Here is an 18,207-nt window from a genome sequence, read left to right as displayed (position 1 = left end):
GGCTTCTGGAAGAGAGACAGTAATAAAGCAAGTAGGTCAACATATTCTTCCTAACCCCTCGCCCAAAGCACTTCGGATAGAATATTGGTGTGAGGTTGCTTGTAACAACCACAGGGAAGTTTGAGAACACTGAGGCTACTGATCAACTTCCCCATGGCTATGGACACACTTGATGTTTTGCAGCCAGTTTCCATTCTGACTGGTCTGTGCTTATATATCACTTTTGACAAGATTACTAGGAATAATCTGGACTTCTTGGGGAATCTGCACATGGGATAGACAGAGGTGAGAGAAGAGAGCTGGAATAGATTCATTGATTCACTCCTTAGGAATCCCAATGGCCTCTTTGTGTCATGCCAGGTATTCCAAAGGGAGGCAGAGGTGCTGGAAGAGGTGGACAGGAAGGACCTTGATTCAGGATAAAGAGACTGTGTTGGGAAGGACCTCAAAACCCAAGGCAAAGGCGCAAGTTCATGGCCTCCAGGAGAGAGTGCCTGTTCATCACAGCCCATTTGCCCATTCCTGACATGCCTCAAAGTCGACCCGTCCAGTAAATAGAATCAAACCAGACCTTTGATTAAAAAGATCATAGATGATACAGAAGATACTGCAGGGCTTAGAAGAGGAGGAAACTACTGCCATGTGGTCACATAAACCACACTTTTACCCTATATCCTTATGCAATTTTGAAAAGGAGAATAAAAAGAGCAGAACTTTGAAAGATCAAACACTGCCCTGAGTATGCCAAGCAGACAGAGATTGTGTTAAAGAGATTTCTTAAATCATTGCCTTAGATTAGCAATAAATTACTGGCCTGAGCTAAAATTTAATTCCTCCTGCCACCAGTTACCCATTAGTCAGGGGCTCATGAGAAAGAACAGATGTGTTACAAAGAAATAGAGCACCTATCTGTTCCTTGCACATCTGAGCATGCTGTGAGTTATATGTGGCTCAGCTGCCCATGATCTTTCCTCACTGGTGTTTTCTACAGAAGTTCCCAGGCTCAACTAGTGCCAACTGAACACAACATGGGATATCTCAGATTGTCATTTGTCTCTGATCTGACAAATTATTTTATCATGGGGATCTATAGGATAAGTTAATGAAAAAATACTTTATGTAGATAGATGATACATTTCTGAAAGGCAGCAATTGTATGCATACTTGCCTTTTGGTACATAGTAGGCATTTAGTCACTATTTGATAAATTGTATTGGATGACTACACATTTGTCTATAATGAACACTAATGTATATTGCTTAAAAGTTTTTTGACACTTGCTTGACAATGAAAGCATATGTACATTGTAGTTATTTGAACTTTTGGGAATTAGATGTCCTAGGTCTGGCTAGAATTTTGGGGATATGATCAGAAACAAGATCCTGACATTTTGGTCTTATACCAAAGACAATGATTCAATAGCCCTTGGGCAGAAATATCTAGGTTTTATTATGGAACATTTCCTTTTGGTCCATCCATCTAGAAAAAGGACTGTTTTAAAATAATGTTTGAAGTCTGCTCCTATCTCTGCTGGTGATAACTATGTCAAATTCTTTTAGCCTGTGGCTAATTGTTTACGAACCTTCTTTCTACTATAGAATAAAATGGTTGAACTTGGTAATTGGTCCCTAATCCAAATCTCACTGAGAATTTCTAAACTACATAAATTACTCACCAGCATTCGAGGAGTATAAAGAAAGAGATTGGATTAGGGAGAAATGAGATACAAGACTCTAGAGCCAAAGGCAGGCAAGTTGACAATGAAAGATGAAAACTAAAATTTGCAAAGACTTGGTTGTATTATAAAATGCACCACACAGTATCATTTAGGGATAGGGTAATCATCAGGTTTTCGAAAATGCAGGCTGGTAACAGGAAAATAGGTGCCAACTACTACTTTTCCTAGCTTGCATCTTTTGGCAAACAGGAGAGTCTCTGAGGTAAGGTAGCATTCTCATAGGCCTTCCCAGGCTTGGAAGGGTTGGGAGTCAAGCAAAGAATGTTCTGGCGCTGAGTGTGCCAATTTTATGTGACAGAAGCAGAGGATTAGATATTCTGAACCAAAAAAAGAGGAAGAAGCAAGAGACCGGCTCTCAGACTATAAGAATCTTGTTAACTTTATATTATCTTCATGTTTATTCTTTTTTCTCTTATTTTGACTTTTTGTCGTAATTTTAAGTGCTTTAGAATTAAAAAATGTATAATGGATTTGGTTTTAGGGACAATATGGAGCAGAGAAAACTGGCTAGTTTGTGCCATCCATAGAACACTTGGTTTGAGAAAAACCCTAAGAGACAGAGTGGCTACAGTTACTAACAAAAGATAATTATAAGGCCGGGCGTGGTGGCTCACGCCTATAATCCTAGCACTTTGGGAGGCCGAGGTGGGCGGATTGCTCAAGGTCAGGAGTTCGAAACCAGCCTGAGCGAGACCCCGTCTCTACCAAAAGTAGAAATAAATTAATTGACCAGCTAAAAATATATATACAAAAAATTAGCCGGGCATGGTGGCGCATGCCTGTAGTCCCAGCTACTCGGGAGACTGAGGTAGAAGGATCGCTGAGCCCCGGAGATTGAGGTTGCTGTGAGCCAGGCTGACGCCACGGCACTCACTCTAGCCTGGGCAACAAAGTGAGACTCTGTCTCAAAAAAAAAAAAAAAAAAGATAATTATAGGCCGAGTTCTTTGATCCTAGGACCTAGCAGCAAAAACACAAAAGAGAATCTGAGCGAATCTGTTTTACGTTCTCAGAGTTTAGCAAGTGCCAGAGGCATTGTGAATAAAAGAAGTGATCGAATATTAAATGATAACTATGCCCATCAACCCTTTTGTTTCTTAACTTATGATAAAAACTGCCTCCAACCCATGAAGATTGGTTGGATGGATTCCATCTCAAGCTTAGCTTTTTGGTTTTCCTCTTAGCACTTGTCTGTTAAACACTCAGAACTGTCTTTTCCGGTAGTGTGTTTTCTGAGCTTTAATTCAGATAAACCAATTCACACAATGGAGAAAGTGAATGAATGGGCAATTTCATTTTACATGATGATTCATTGTAAAACAAACAAGAGAAAATCCTCCAACGGTTGGCATTTCATGTAAGGGGAAAGAGGAGATTTTGGCAATATTGGGAGAACATAGGGTCTCTGGAGTCATCAAGCCTTGTGCACTGCAGATGGTCCTGATGCAGGTGAAGTGATCCTAAGAGGGGCTCCTCATCAAGAAGGAGCAGGGTGCCCTTTTATGAGTATATGAACCGCCAAATTCATAGCAGCTGCTCTTTTCCTGTTATGGAGACAATATCTTTTTGCTACAGCCCAATGACTTCCCTGCAATAATTTTTCCAAAGCTTAACAGGGGCAGAGCACTGTAAATACAGGGATATTTTATTTCAGCTCTCCAATGACCCACGACCCATTCTTATTATTAATAATTCCTCTAAATTTTATCTCTGGAGCATTCAAGAAGAAGCACCATGACTTCTACACTTAAGGAAAGACCAGGCTGCAGATTCCTGTTCTGAATTGTTTCCTAAGCTTCTTCATTATTTACTGAGATTCCTGAAATGCAAACAACTAGAATGTTATCAGGCAAAGGCAGATCCCCTGAGCCTTTTATCATTCTGGCTGCAATTTTGCATATTTCCTTTATAACCAGACAGCATACCAAATGAAGCTAGACTCTTTAAAGGGAAATGAGGCAATTGGAATGTCAATTTTATTTAGTCATATATTGTAAAAACTAAACAGCATATCCGGCTGATTGACAAAATCCATCCAACTGCTAAAGGCAAAACAAAACTATCTCTAGAGGTACAGTTATGCAGATCTTGCTTTTACCTACAGGCAGAGATTTAAAGAGAGACAGACAGACAGAATATTAAAGCAGAATGCTACATCTGGAATTGTCCAAGTGATAAAATTCAGAGAGAGAGAGAGAGTGAGGGACTCAAATGCAGGGATATCATGTCATATTTTCTCTCTTCTTCTTCTTCAATGAGCCTTTTAGCTTCTTCCACAGGCTGTCTTTCCGCTTCAGTTTCTTTTCCATCAAGGATGACATGGACTCTTTCTTGCGGATTTCTCTCACTAAGCCATGAAAGGCATCATCAATACAGAATCTGAGGGCTGCAGAGGTCTCAAAAAACCCACAGTTATATTCTTGGGCCAGACTCAAACCTTCTTCTGTAGAGACCTAAGGGAAACATAAATCATATTAAAAAGAGACAAAGGAAGAGATCCTTTAATTAAAAACAAATATGTTCTCTACTAGGACTGCGGGGCCCAGTTGCATAAAATATGTAAATGTGAGAATTTGTTTTAAGGGAAATTCCTAGAATTTCTGAACTTGAACAACAAATGAGAAATTAGAATCCCTGGAAAAGACAGTTGATTAAAACTGATTATGAATGAAACTGGAAATTAGCTCTCCAGACTTCAAAAAACAACATAGGATAGTGGTCAATCTACATGGCTGTAGATTAAAACTAGTTTGTTTCACTACTTCAACTACTGTTTGCAAACTTGGGTGAGTTTCTTTACCTTGTGGTCTCCATTTCCTCATCTGTAACAGGTGATAATAATACCTAACTCAAAAGCTTTTTGTTAGGTTGAATGAGATCAACTTGTAAAAGGTACATGAACAAGATGGGCACATATTTAAAGCTCTACATGTTAGTTATTATTATAGTTCAGAGCTTTGCTTTAAGAATAATGATGGGGTAAAGCTGTCATGAAACTTTAGAAGACAATCTTCTAGCAAAAGAGAACAAAAAACAAAACACCACCATTATGATAAATAAGCCTTTCTCTAGCCAAGCACCTCAGAGCAGGCTTACATTTCCATGAGTCTTTTGCAGCACTTAACCATGTTGTATGGTTCATGCTATTGTAATGGATCTTCTAGAGATCATAAACTGACTGAGATCAGAGACATGCCTCATTTATCATCCCTTTAGTATCTACCAGAGCTCCTGATGCCTAAGTCACCATTATAGTTATTTGAAGAGTTAAAAGAATGATTAATAAAATTGATATAATTAATGAAATGATTAATAAAATTAATTATTAAATAAAATTTAATAAGCATTAACTAAGATCTCAAGATAAATTATACCCAGTTAAACAGTGAGCAGATTATATGCCACTGAGCTGATGCTAATATTCGCATGCTCTCATAAAGCCCTACTGGATTATCAGTCTGAGACCACGAGTGGCTAGGACTTGGACTACAGTGAGTGGAACTCCCAGCCCACCTATATGGAATAGGTAGCATACTAAGAAAAAAAAAATATTTTTTTAAGCTGTTGACATTTTGCCATTGTTTGTAATCAGAGCAGAAATCAACTTTCTTAACTGATACACCACACTATATGGCTAGTAAATAGCTGAGCTGGGTGTGAAAATCTGTCATTTCTATCTGATTTCAAAGACAGGTCCTCCACTCTAGTCTGTGATAGATTAATCTCCCCAAGGGCTGTTAAATAGAGATGGATAACTGTCATATTTTAACTTGATAAGACACATAGTGCTTGGATTCTTCTATCTTTCTCTTATTTCTGTTGGTAAACACACCTATCCTTTTTAGGTAATAGCTCATTTCTATCTTATAGTAACTTAAGAAACTCAGCTAAAACAATCAACTAAAGCTATTAAAGTCTGTCTTACTAACAACTGAGCAATGATATAAATTTATGAAGTAATTTGATTCATTTTCAAGTTATCAAAAGTGATAATCTTACCACATAGTTTGACATCACATAACATGGGTTATCATTTATTTTTTAGTCATCTATAAGAATTTTCCCACTCAGAAGCCAATGATGTATATTTTACATTTTTCTGTAGCAACACATTTTTGGAACCATTTTCTATTAATCAGTTTTCATGAGGTTATACATAAACTAAACAGCCTCAAAATCTTTGTGGCTTACAAAAATATTTGTTTTTTGCTCACACTGTTCCTTTGTAGCTGAGGAGTAGACTGTGGCATCTCAGCTCTAGGCTGTTGGTTGAGTTATGGTTTGTTCCTCCTATTCTCTTATTTTGGGACTCTGGCTGAAAGGGCAACTCTTATTTGGGAATTGATGTTGCCATGATAGAGGGCAGGTGTATAAGAAGCAGTGATGATTCTACCCACATCCCAATGGCTAAATGACATGTCGAGAAACCTAAAGTTGATGAGGCAAGATGTATACTCAGCTCACACTGAAGCATGGCAAGACTGGGGATAAAATAAAGAATTACAAAGGAAAAATTGAACCTATCGCAATCAATATAAATGCAATACGCTCTTCAATTTAAAAAGACAAAGATTGCTAGGACAGATTTTGCAAAAATCACTTGCAGTTGTAACAATGTACATGTGAGGATATAGAAAGAGTGAAATTTGAATGGAAATTTATACAAAAAGAAAGCTGATATAGTGACATAAAGTCAGACTAAGTAGACAGTAAATAAAAATGACTGTTATTAAAGGAAGATATTTTATAATGATAAAAATATCAATCTATTAGGAAGGTATTATACTTATAAACTTATATGGACTCAAAAATATGGCCTAAGTTTATATGAGGAAAGAGTTGACAAAACTAAAATCCAAAATCTTAGTAAGATATTTTAACATATCTCTCTTAGCAATTGAAAGAATATGTAGGCAAAAAGTCAGGATATAGAAGATTTGAACAAAACAATGAACACAATTGATCCAATTTACAAATATAAGATGCTACAGCTAACAAGAGAAAAAGTTATATTCTCTTCAAGTAAACTTGGAGCATTTATAGAATTAACTTCATGCTAAGGAAAGTCTCAAAAAATTGTGAAAAATCAAAATCACAGCATAGTCCCAAATAAATGGAATTAAGCTAGAAATTAACTTAGAAAACCCCTAGGAAATTTCCAAATATTTGGGGGAAAGTGTGTTTATAAATAGTCAATAAGTCAAAAAAGAAATTATAGGAAAATTTTAAAAAGATTTGGAACTGAATGATAATGAAAATACTATATTAAAACTTGTGGGATTATCTAAAGTTTTGTTTAGAATGATGTTTATAGCATTACATAAATGTTTCAGAAAAGTATACACACTCAAATTTAATGATCAAACTATGAACCTCAAAGAGTTGTCCAAAAGCTCAGTAAATTAAATTCACATAAAGCACAAAGAAGAGATGATAAAGACAGAAATAAATAAAAAGAAAACAGCCATGCAATAGAGAAACTAAATACAGTATCAATTTTTTTTGTAAGGATGTCAAAATTGATAGAACCCATTCAAGACAGATTAAGGGTGAGGAGAGTGGGGGGGGAAGAGGGGTAAAACCTTACCTATCAGGTACAATGAAAACTATACTGGTGATGGGCATGCTAAATGCTCTTATTGTGGCAATGTGTAAAGCTAGTGTTACATCTCTTGACCAATGTGTACAGCTAGTGTTACAGCTCTTGACCAGGAAAAGAACCGAGCGGCACATGAAGAATCGGAGAACAACCTTTTATTCTTCCACAGCAGGATCAGCACACCTAGTGTTACAGTTCTCTTCCTGTCTTCTGGTCTTCTTCCCTCCTGCCCCCTTCCTTGTTCTCCTCCTGCTTTTATACCCTTAGTAGGGCTCAAAAAGCGTCCAATCAACTATGAGGTTTAACATCCAATCAACAACAAGCTTTAACATCCAATCAAAAACAGTGGGATTCAAAAGTTACCCAATCAGGATCACATAAGGGGGAAACAGGCAGCAGAGCTTGGGCCCGGGGGCATTCCCACACGGGGGTGGGGGGGGGCTCTCTGCCTCCGGCGATGGCAGCTCTTTGCCCCCAGCAGCGTGCCCTCCAACTGGCCACACGCAGCACTGGCCCGCGGAGATGCAGAGCGACGGGGGGCAACAAGCGGCCACGTCCCAGCGCACGACATTTTCCGTGTCACTCTGACTTAAGTATTACACAATGTATACATATAACAAAAACATTTGTACCCCCTTAATACTTTGAAATTAAAAAAGGAGAGAAATAAGTCTCAAATAAACAATATTTAGGATGACAAAGTGGGCCAGGTACAGTGGCTCATGCCTGTAAACCTAGCACTTTGGGAGGCCAAGGCAGGAGGATCACTTGAGGCCAGGAGTTTGAGACCAGCCTAAGCAAGAGTGAGACCCTCTCTCTACAAAAAAATAAAATAAAATAAATAGGTGGTGCTAAGCACATCCTTGTAGTCTCCACTAATTGGGAGGCTAAGGCAGGAGAATTGCTTGAGCCCAGAAGTTTGAGTTTGCAGTGAGCTATGATGATGCTACTGCACTCTAGCCTGCATGACAGAATAAGACTCTGTCTCAAAAATAAATAAATAAATAAATAAATAAATAAATAAAAACAAAGTAGATATAACTACAGACCCTACACGCATAAAAAAGATAATAAGGGGCATAATGTTTGTCCCAATAAATCATAAAAATCAAAGGACAAATTCCTACCAAAACAAAATTTCAAAAACGTACACAAGAAAAAACAGAAAATCTGAATTATCTTACACATTAGACAAGAAATGAAACTTTTTCACAATTAAATTTATGGCCAGAAGCTGCCTATGATGAATATGTACAGACATTTACATAATTGTTCCATAGCAACATTATCTGCAATGGCAAAACAAATGAAAACACTGAAAGTAACACAAATGTTATTATTGGTAGACTTGACAAATAATTTGCTTTATATTAATATAATGGAATTCGGTTCAATGTAAATGGCTGACACACTATTATATACAACTTACATAAATCTTATAAACAATAATGTGTGAAAGAAGTCAAATTGAAGGAACATTGTTAAGACATTTTTAAATTTTGATATTAGATTAATTAATTAATTAAAAGATTTTAGTTTTATATTTTTAAAATATGGCAATAGAGATTTTCCATACACCCTGCACCTAGTTTCCCTTATTGTTACATAAATGTGGCACACAATTACATTTTTAGAAAGTTTAAAAGCAGAAAAACTATTCTTTAGGGTTAGGAGTTAATATAGTGTTTCCTTTGGGAGGAGACACAAGAAAGTCTTCTGGGTGCTTTTATTAATATTTATCTTCCTTAATCTATATGGTAATCTCAGGTGAGTTCATGTTGTAATTTATATAATGCTATCCTTATAATTTGTGTATTTTATATGATACTCTAATTCAATACTCAATTACATAATACATTGTATAATGTGCAGCACCCCCTTTGAATTTGGAGCATCACTGTCCTCAAGTACAATGACATTTCTGTAGCTAAATATTGCAGCATTCACAGTAAACAGGGCATGTAAGATCTCTAAATAGATTAAGATCATCAGATCGTGTTTTGTCACAAAATGAGTTGAGTCTGGTCAGGTTTTGCAAACAAATTAAGAAAAGCTTTTTACTTTTCATATTAGTTTAGATTTCTGCAATCAGATGTAAGATTGTGGACTACTTATATTACTTTTTGGTGAGAAGGTTCAATATAAAAAAGATTATAAATCATTCCAAATTAGTGTATAATTTCAATGCAAATACAGTCAAATCCTGAAAACTTTTGAATCCTAACATGTCATACAGGGACACTAAAATTCAAAGGGAAGAATAAAGGAACAAGCAGGAAAGAAATATCTGAATTCTAATAAGGAGATGGGGAGAACAATAACAGAGATGTTGGTTTCACCTGATTAAGGCTCTCTGTAAAGCTATAGTGGTTCAGGCAGTGGGGCATTAGTTAAGGGCTGGACAAATAGCTCTATTATAATGCAATAGAGAACGTAGAAACAAGATCAACATATATATGGGAGCTTGACATATTATTGGGGTGGCATTCCAAATTTGTGGGGAAATGAAAGTGCCGTCAATGGTGCTCTGACATTGAGTTATCATTTTGGATTATTTTTGACCAAGATGTATGGGGGTTATTTTCACCAGCACAAGAAGATAATTTTTCTTTGGGGAGAGTAGAAGTAGAAAGGGTTTGGAGTTAAGTTCTTAGCTAAATCTATACTATTTTTTAGACATTTGAAAAAAATATATGTTTATGTATATGGATGTGGATAGTACATATAAACATATGTATATGTGTATTTCTCTATATAAACATATACATATATTTATGAATGTTTCCTAATTATAAAAAGTGTAAGCATCACAAATAAATCATTAGAGACATCAAAATTCAGTTAAAAGTCCAATATAATAATCAAGCTCAATCTGAAATAAAATTACCAAGCAATTCCATGTTAAGATTCTTATTGGAATGATATACAACAAAACAGCATCTTTAATATAAGATATAACTGCATATTTTAATATTGGTATCAGGCTGAAATATATTTAAATCTGTACCTAATCATTACTTTGATAAGTAATGTAGGAATCATGAACCTTCTGATTCAAAGCATAAAATGTGCTTGCACATAATCTTAGATTCATTACCAGAATATTAATTCCATGTTATCTAATTGAAGACTGACTCAGTAATTTTCACATTTGTCACAATGAAATCTAAATGGAAATTAAATTTAGTAAAATATTTGATCTCTTCTCTATTTCCTTAAAAAATGTTCTTATTAGATCGGTGACCTAAAATTTTTATTTTTTAAAGAAATATACTAAAGTGAAAGCATCCTTTAGCAATAAATTTACATGTTCCAATAAAATTCCATTTCACCCCAATATTTATAAACCATACATTTGTCATCTTTACCTTTGTCCCTGAAGTTTATATACCATAAATGTAATGGTAGAACTTGAGTCCAAACATGTTTAAAAAAAAAAAAAAAAGCGCTACAAACATTAATATTTACAGATTTCTGAGTTTTATGTTTAGTAATTATGGTCAGTTTGAAGGCCATAAATATAGCTGCAGTATCACAGGGAGCAATTTTTAGTACTATTGCAGTCTGCTAGTGGTGCATGGTGTTCTGACTGCTTCAGAACCAGAGTGTATGACAAGTAACAGCTTCTATATTAGCGTTTCAAACCAAGGTAATTAGCATATTCTTTTAATGTGTCTTGTCTCTCCAAATATAAAGTAAAATTAAATACTTTAAGTCAGCAATATTCATCCACATGATATGCTAACCATTAAGAAAGAAGCACAATGTTATTACAGAAGAGAATTAGATTTTCTTATTTTTCAGATGAGGAGTTTCAGGCCTAGAAAGGTTAAGCAACGGTTAGGACATGGTTTAAGGTCACACATCTAATTAAGAAAAACATCCATCAGATTCTACACTCTCCCATTAAATATTGCTTCCAGACCTTGCTGTTTCTCATGGTGTCTTTCCAATTCCCTTTGTTAATATTCCATGCATATGTAATTGATTATTCCGATGTGAGCTTTTATAACTTAATTCTTAAATAGTAAACAAATGGCACATAATATTTTATATTGCCATTTACATAAAAAGGAAATTTTAAATACAGAAACACAGGAGGAAACAAAACATTACGGAAGGATTATTTTAGGAGTAGGGAGCAATTGATGCATATACCATTACACTACACAGCCCCTCAATTTCAAAGAAGGAAACTTTGTGATTTAATGTGCCACCTGGAGGCCTTAGAAGCAATGACAGGAAAGAAGGAATAAAGAAAAATGTTTCATATGAGTAATAGAAAATTTCAATAACCCAGGGGTGCCATCTTTTTAATATATATGACCTTTTTCACCAAGGAAGATCACCATGTAATAGGCCAGGTGCTCCCTGAAATGCCATTTTCCATCTGCCAGAGGAGGCATTAGAACTCAGCCACAGCTGCATGGGGGGTTGATGAGACTACTGGGGCAGGAAGGCCAGCAGAGCCTCTTCTCGTCCAGGCCAGCTGCTCGTGGGAAGCAGCAAGCATGCTGGCCAATTAGAGCTCCAGCCCCAACAATCTGCTGACTTCAGGAGCTTCCTAGCTCTTTACATCTTTTTATCTTTTACCTGAACTCAGTAAAAATAAAATACAATAAATTAAATTAAATTATTGGAAAGGTAGTCAGGGTGGTTGCCTTATAATAAGCTATATAATTCTTAATAGCACAAAAGGAAACTCAGACTGCTCTGCTGTAATTGCTAACCTTGAGTGAGTGAGGAGAGATTGGCAGAAAGATGGGTCTGGCTCTCCCAGAAGAAGCTTTGCAAGCAAAATATGCTAGGTGCTGTTAAAACGTTTAGTGTACCGAGTAAACTCCTTGGGACTTGTTTTATATTTTTTAATATCTCTTTGTCAGTGTTTCGTGCCATTCTTTCCCATGGAGCTATTAATTTTCATTATACAACCTACATCATCAAAGTAGTAGGAGTCAGAGTGTCCTGGGAAATTTGAGAACAAAACATCTTACCTGTTAACTTGAAGGAAAAGCAGCCCAAACTTAGATTATTCGAGATTTTCATTTTGTTTAGTTGTATGATTGATTTTGATCAGTTTTAACTATATGAATGGACCTGTCTGTTTTCTTGCCCAGGGCTAATGAAAACGCTTTTGATTTTTTTAACTTGGTTTCTTCACTTATCTAATCTGAGAGTAGTTTTTTTGTTGTTGTTTGCTTTTTTTTTTTTTTTTTTTCAAGAGATCATCTTTCCATTTAAAGGTAAGTGCTTACATCTCATCTCAAAGTCCTTAGGGGAAAAGCAAAGCAAAGCAAAGTGCTGGCAAGATGTCCCTCCCGTAGCTGCAGTCACTGACACACGGGGAACCCTTCTTGACAGATGAGAGTGTGCTTACATGTGTTCCTTCCCAGTGTGCTCTCTCTGCCCTGCTATTTTCCCCCAGTTATCTTTCTTAGATGGGTGAACGAGTCTGCATTACTAAGCTGAAATTCAACTGGAGAAGAAACGTCAGTTTCTTTTTAGCGAGTCCCTCTAACTTTTAGGAGGGGTTATGTTGGAGCCTCCTTCCCCTATATTGTCAAGGAGGAGCGCAAGAATCCTCCTTCCCTTTTTTTTTGTGGTAGGAAGAAGAAAATGTGCTCCCAGCCTTGGCTTAAATAATCCAGATTCCCACCTGGGTTCTTAGACTGGGATGGGGTAGGAATTGGGGAAAGGTGAGGGTAGGAGTCAACAGAGACCGTTTGGTTGTACTTTTGTTTGGGTCTCTCTTTGAAATGTGGAGTACATTTTATACCTCAGGGACCATACACCTTAACACAAACCTTTCCATTTTCACACATTTGCATATTGCTTCCCCCCCCCCCATTTAGAAGCCTTCCATTTTTCTTCTCCTTCACCTCTTCCAGACCTACTCAAGGCTTCACAAACAGAGGCAGTCTATGGTGATCTTGGTGCTCTCTGCTTTGCTGTGCAACTCATCCATGAGGGAACTTGATGGGCCTTACAATTTAGTTGTTTCATCTCACCAACCAAACTGCAAGGTAGTGGAACAGAAGCCATGTTTTGTCCTTCTTTTACCTCATTGTGCTTAGCCACAAACTTTGCAGGTGGTAGATGCTCATTAAATATTTAAGTTTGATGATGGTGGTGATGGACATCCCATAAACATCCACTGTTCACCACAGAGTTCATTATAATGAGCCCATCAAACTGCAATTCCAGAGGCCAGAATATGGCTTTCAAATTTATTTTTTCTATAGTGAAGGGTTTAGTAAATGCCTGACAAAGTCTTGCTCAGTGGGTAAGAGTATAGATCCTGGAATTAGCTTACCAGGATCCAAATTCAGGCTATAGCACATTTTAGCCATGGGCTCTTGGACCTTGCTTAACTGTCTCTCAAAATCTTTCTTCCACGTCTCCAGTGATGCTATCCCATTACTCTGCCTTAATTTTTTTTTTTTTTTAGGCGGAGTACATCTAATTACTCTCTGAGTTCATTTTACTGGTTTATTTATATGTTTATTTTCCACCTCCTTCCAGTGTAAAGTAAGCTTAGTTATTGCAGGAAATGTGTCTGTCTTGTTTACCTCTGCACCTGGTCTCCAGCACAGTGACTGCTCACTCTTTGTGTAGTGATCCCACTGGAACCCAGGCCATGGAAATACAGCTGGGGTGACAGTAAATAGAGGAGCTAGTTTCCCATTAAAGCAACAGAAAAAAAACAAAAGGAAATTTCAAATCCATGAGAGTGGCTAGTACAGGGTTTACAGCACTATGGTGGCTTTTATAAGAAGTATCCACCCCTGTTTTAGTGGTTCTCAGCTTCCTGAGGGAGGGGGACTTAATCTGAGACCTGAATGACAAGTAGTGATTATCCCAGTTAGAGGGAAGATGTGGGGTGATTGGGGAACAGAAAGGAGTCTCAGGTAGAAGGACTAAAAAAGGCCTAAGGCAGAAGTGATCGTGGCACTTTTGTGGGATCATCAATAGTTAAAGTGGTTTAGACCAGAGCACAAGGGAGGAAGGAGTGCATAATAGCACAATCAGAAGAAATTAGTGAGCTTAAATCTCTAATTTACTTTAGATCTATATGAAATTTGTTAGGAACCCATCAATTGAGTAATCAAAAAAAAAAAAAAAAGCTTATTTCTTGAGTGCCTACTCTGTGCAAGGAAATGTAATAGATTTTCTCTCTCCTGCTGTTCTGGAGAGATATTGATTGAATGGAGAGAAAAGCAGGACATAATAAATTAAATGGTGTAGCCAGTCTTTCTGAGGCACGAGATGGTAATGGCTCTAGGGTAAAGGGTTTAGACTGCTTTGTACAGGAGACATTTGAAGTCTCAAAGGCCTTGTGCTTTTCATCCGAGAAGCTCTGGTGTGCTGGGGGGAAAGGTTGCCATGGCAGCCAGTAGTTTCTATGAAGGGAAAAAGAGAAGGTTAATGCTAAATATTTTGCTACCAGCAATATCTGGCTTTCTCTTTGAATTTTTCTCCTAAAGACTTTACTTTTACAATATCTTGTTAAAATTATAAATCAATAGACTTAGGCAGTATGTATAATATATATATATATACACACACATTCACACACACAAATGTAGGAATATGCATGTGTAAGTATACATAAATATATGCATGTGCATGTCTAAGGATATTTTCATACATTTGCACTAATAAATAAAATAAGTGTGTGTATTTGATGTATATTAAATAAATGGCTCTCTCAAGCCTTCAGGGAATTGCTTATAATGAATAGCTAAATTTTCCAAGTGGCCAAAAAATTTACTCTTTGAACACCAAAAAATATTTCAGTGGCTAATTTATTACATTAATAAATTTACATTAGGTAAAAATAGAAAGAGATAACTTGTATGAGTATTATAACACATATAATAATTATAATTAATAAATTCTATAACTGTATGATGTCTGGATTTCCTACATAATATATGACCAAGAGGGCAAGGGACATTGCATTTCCAGCAGTACTCGATGCTTGGCACGTAAGCCTTGCTCAATAAACATCTTTCTTATCTCTTCATTGAATGGATAATGAATAAATGGATAGAAAGATGGCCAGGGAGGAAACAACTCAGAAGCTGGAATCTCACTCGAATTGCTGAAGATTTTAAGTTATTTCCATTAAAATGTCCATGCAATCATTTCAAATCTCAAAGTGTCAGATTGCATATGCTCTCAGGATAGAATGTGTGCCCTACAGAATCTCTAGACAGGAAAAAAAGAAGAAGACAGGGTCAGAATGCTCTCTTGAATAGGATCTAGGGATCACAGTGGGAGATGACTCTGATAAAGTCTGAAGGAAAACCCAAAGCTTCCTAGAGGTATCCTTCAAATTCACAATCAACCTACGCATCTTTTTGGATCTTATTTGGGAAAGACATGCCATGAAAAGAAGGATAAGCCAGGACAAAATAAGTTGACATAAGGTTGACATAAGTTCTAACCTGCCATCAACAGAAGGCAAAGCTGAACCAATGTTCGTTATTTTCTAACCTTATACATGGGGAGCTGGACTTTTTCAAAATGTATATGCCTGTGCTTATTGCCACTACTATAAATTAGATTTCAATCTTAGCAAAGCCATCAGTGCTTCTGTCAATCATTGTACTTATTATCAGCCAGTGCCCTTTCCTATTCCTCATTTAGTTCTTAAAAACCTTCACTTCTTATCTCAGGTGCCTGACCCCATCCTCATTTTCAGCAGATGTTTGCACTTTCCTCACTGAGGAAATGAAAGCATCCCCAAAGAATGACTTTAACATCCCAGAGTAGCCCCTAGAAACTCATCTGTATCATTAGACATCTTATCTTGTTCTTTCTCCTCTCAAAGAAAGGTTACTTATTTCTGTCAAATCTGATACCTCCATCTGGGCTCTGAGTCACCTTTTTTATCTACTTCAGTCCTGAACCGTTAAATGTCCCACCTCTGTCCCATATTTTCAGTCTTCCTCTCAGCCCCTTTTGTCTTAGAAAAATATTCAAGTCTCATCTATTTTTAGAGTTAAGTTCAGTTACTTTCTCATATCTGTCCTTCCATTCACTATCTAATGTAGATTATTTGGGAATATATTTCCATAAGGTTAAAACAAGACAAAATGGAGCCGAGACAGGAAAGTGATTGTGAAAAGGATGCACAATTTCAAAACAAAATACATTGGAAATTTATGTGCTGGTTTCTCTTAATCACTTCTGATTTTCACATCAAGGTTCACAATTTGTAGTCTTCCTTCCTTATTCTCCTAACATGGTTTGCAAAGGCATAAATACTATCCTTGCTGCTACCCCCAACAGATGCTTCCAATGATCTTTTACCATCTGCAACATTTCACAAATTGATTAGTCCTTTCTTTAAATTCTTCTGGCCAGGCATGGTGACTGATGACTGTAATCCCAGCCCTTTGGGAGGCTGAGGAAAGAGGATCACCTGAGGCCAAGAGTTTAAGACCAATCTGGGCAACATAGTGAGACCCTATCTCTACAAAAAATAAAATAAAATAAAAAAATCTGTTGGGTGTAGTGGCATGCACCTGTAGTCCCTAGCCACTCAGGAGGACGAGATGGAAGGATAGCTTGAGCCCAGGAATTGGAGGATGCAGTGAGCTATTATTGCACCACTGAACTCCAGCATGGGTGACAGAATGAGACCCTTTCTATAAAATTAAATAAATAAAAATAATAAAATAAGGTATTCTCCTTTGAATTGATGACTCCTCTTTCTTGATTTTCTAACCTCTTTCTAATTCCCTTCTGAATATCCTGTATATCCTACTCTTAACTGATGCATTTTGTAATCATGTGTCCATAGATTCTGTCCTTAACTCTGACCAGGACTTACACCAACAGCTCCCGAGTTGTCAGGCCTTTAGGCTTGGACTGGAGCTACACCACCGGCTTTCCAGGGCTTCCTGCTTGCAGACTGCAGATGTCACCTTCATAATTGTGTGAGCTAATCTCTCATAATAAATCTCTTTCTATATATCTGTATATATCCTATTGGCTCTGTTTCTTCAGAGGACCCTAATACAATTCTAAAATCCAAAGAGTTCAAAATTTCAATGGCCTGTAGAGTCATCTTCAAACCACCAAGTCATCACCTATGTCTCTTCTACAATGTATGTTAATGGCTGCCTAGTTTCTGCAGGCATATACTTATTGCATATTCCTCTGTAAAATGACCATTTCTGTCAAAGTTTCTTGCATTTCGTGAGAAGAAAATTCAAATTTTACAGCTGAAATTGTGCCTGGGAATCATGCACTTCAAATTCCTGGGAAACATGCACTTCAAATTCCTTTTTATATAAACTAAATAAATTAAAACAATTTGGGAGTACCCAAATATCCGCCATTGTATAGTTCTTCAATATTGGAATTGGTACTAAAACCCAGGACTCTCTTTCTACCTCCTTATCTACCTCTTTGCCTAGAACACACAGACAGTGGGGCTGAAGAGATGGTGCATGGGACAACTGCATTTTGGTGAAGAGCAAAATGGAAGAAAAGTTTCAAAAAAGAGACTTCCTAGAACAATCAGGCTTTTATTGAGATGTGGGGGTGGGGGGGTGGGGGCAGAGACTAAAGCCTGCTGCCGTTTTTTTCAAATTTAGTCAGGAAGCAGCTGAGGACCCTAGACATCTGAAGCTGGGACTTTCACCCTGTTAAATCCAAATTTATATTTTTAAAATGTACATTCTTTAAATTTCTTTTATAATAGAAGTATATCTGCACGTTTTCATCCTTTTAGGTTTGGAAGATATGATATGTAGACTCAAACGGCTGCACAGATGACAGCTCATCCCTCTGTGGCCTTAGAAACTCCTTCCATTTGTTGCTTCCTAAGCCCAGTAGCCTGATCATTCCCCAGGTGA

At 36.9% G+C, this 18,207-nt stretch overlaps 1 protein-coding gene across 1 annotated transcript in view; it reads right to left on the bottom strand.

The window, feature by feature from the left end:
• Nucleotides 1–3,640: 3,640 nt before the first annotated feature.
• RIT2 (Ras like without CAAX 2) overlaps nucleotides 3,641–18,207 on the bottom strand; it is a 339,847-nt gene continuing 325,280 nt past the window's right edge. Inside the window, exon 5 of the mRNA XM_012790300.3 lies at nucleotides 3,641–4,190. Within this exon, the coding sequence (XP_012645754.1) occupies nucleotides 3,960–4,190 (231 nt within the window). The 3' untranslated portion in view covers nucleotides 3,641–3,959. The remainder of the gene's footprint in view (nucleotides 4,191–18,207) is intronic.

The sequence above is a fragment of the Microcebus murinus genome, chromosome 17 (assembly GCF_040939455.1).
Source record: "Microcebus murinus isolate Inina chromosome 17, M.murinus_Inina_mat1.0, whole genome shotgun sequence".
Taxonomy (NCBI): domain Eukaryota; kingdom Metazoa; phylum Chordata; class Mammalia; order Primates; family Cheirogaleidae; genus Microcebus; species Microcebus murinus.
Note: the sequence above shows the minus strand (reverse complement) of the source record. Positions and strands in the feature narration are given on the sequence as shown.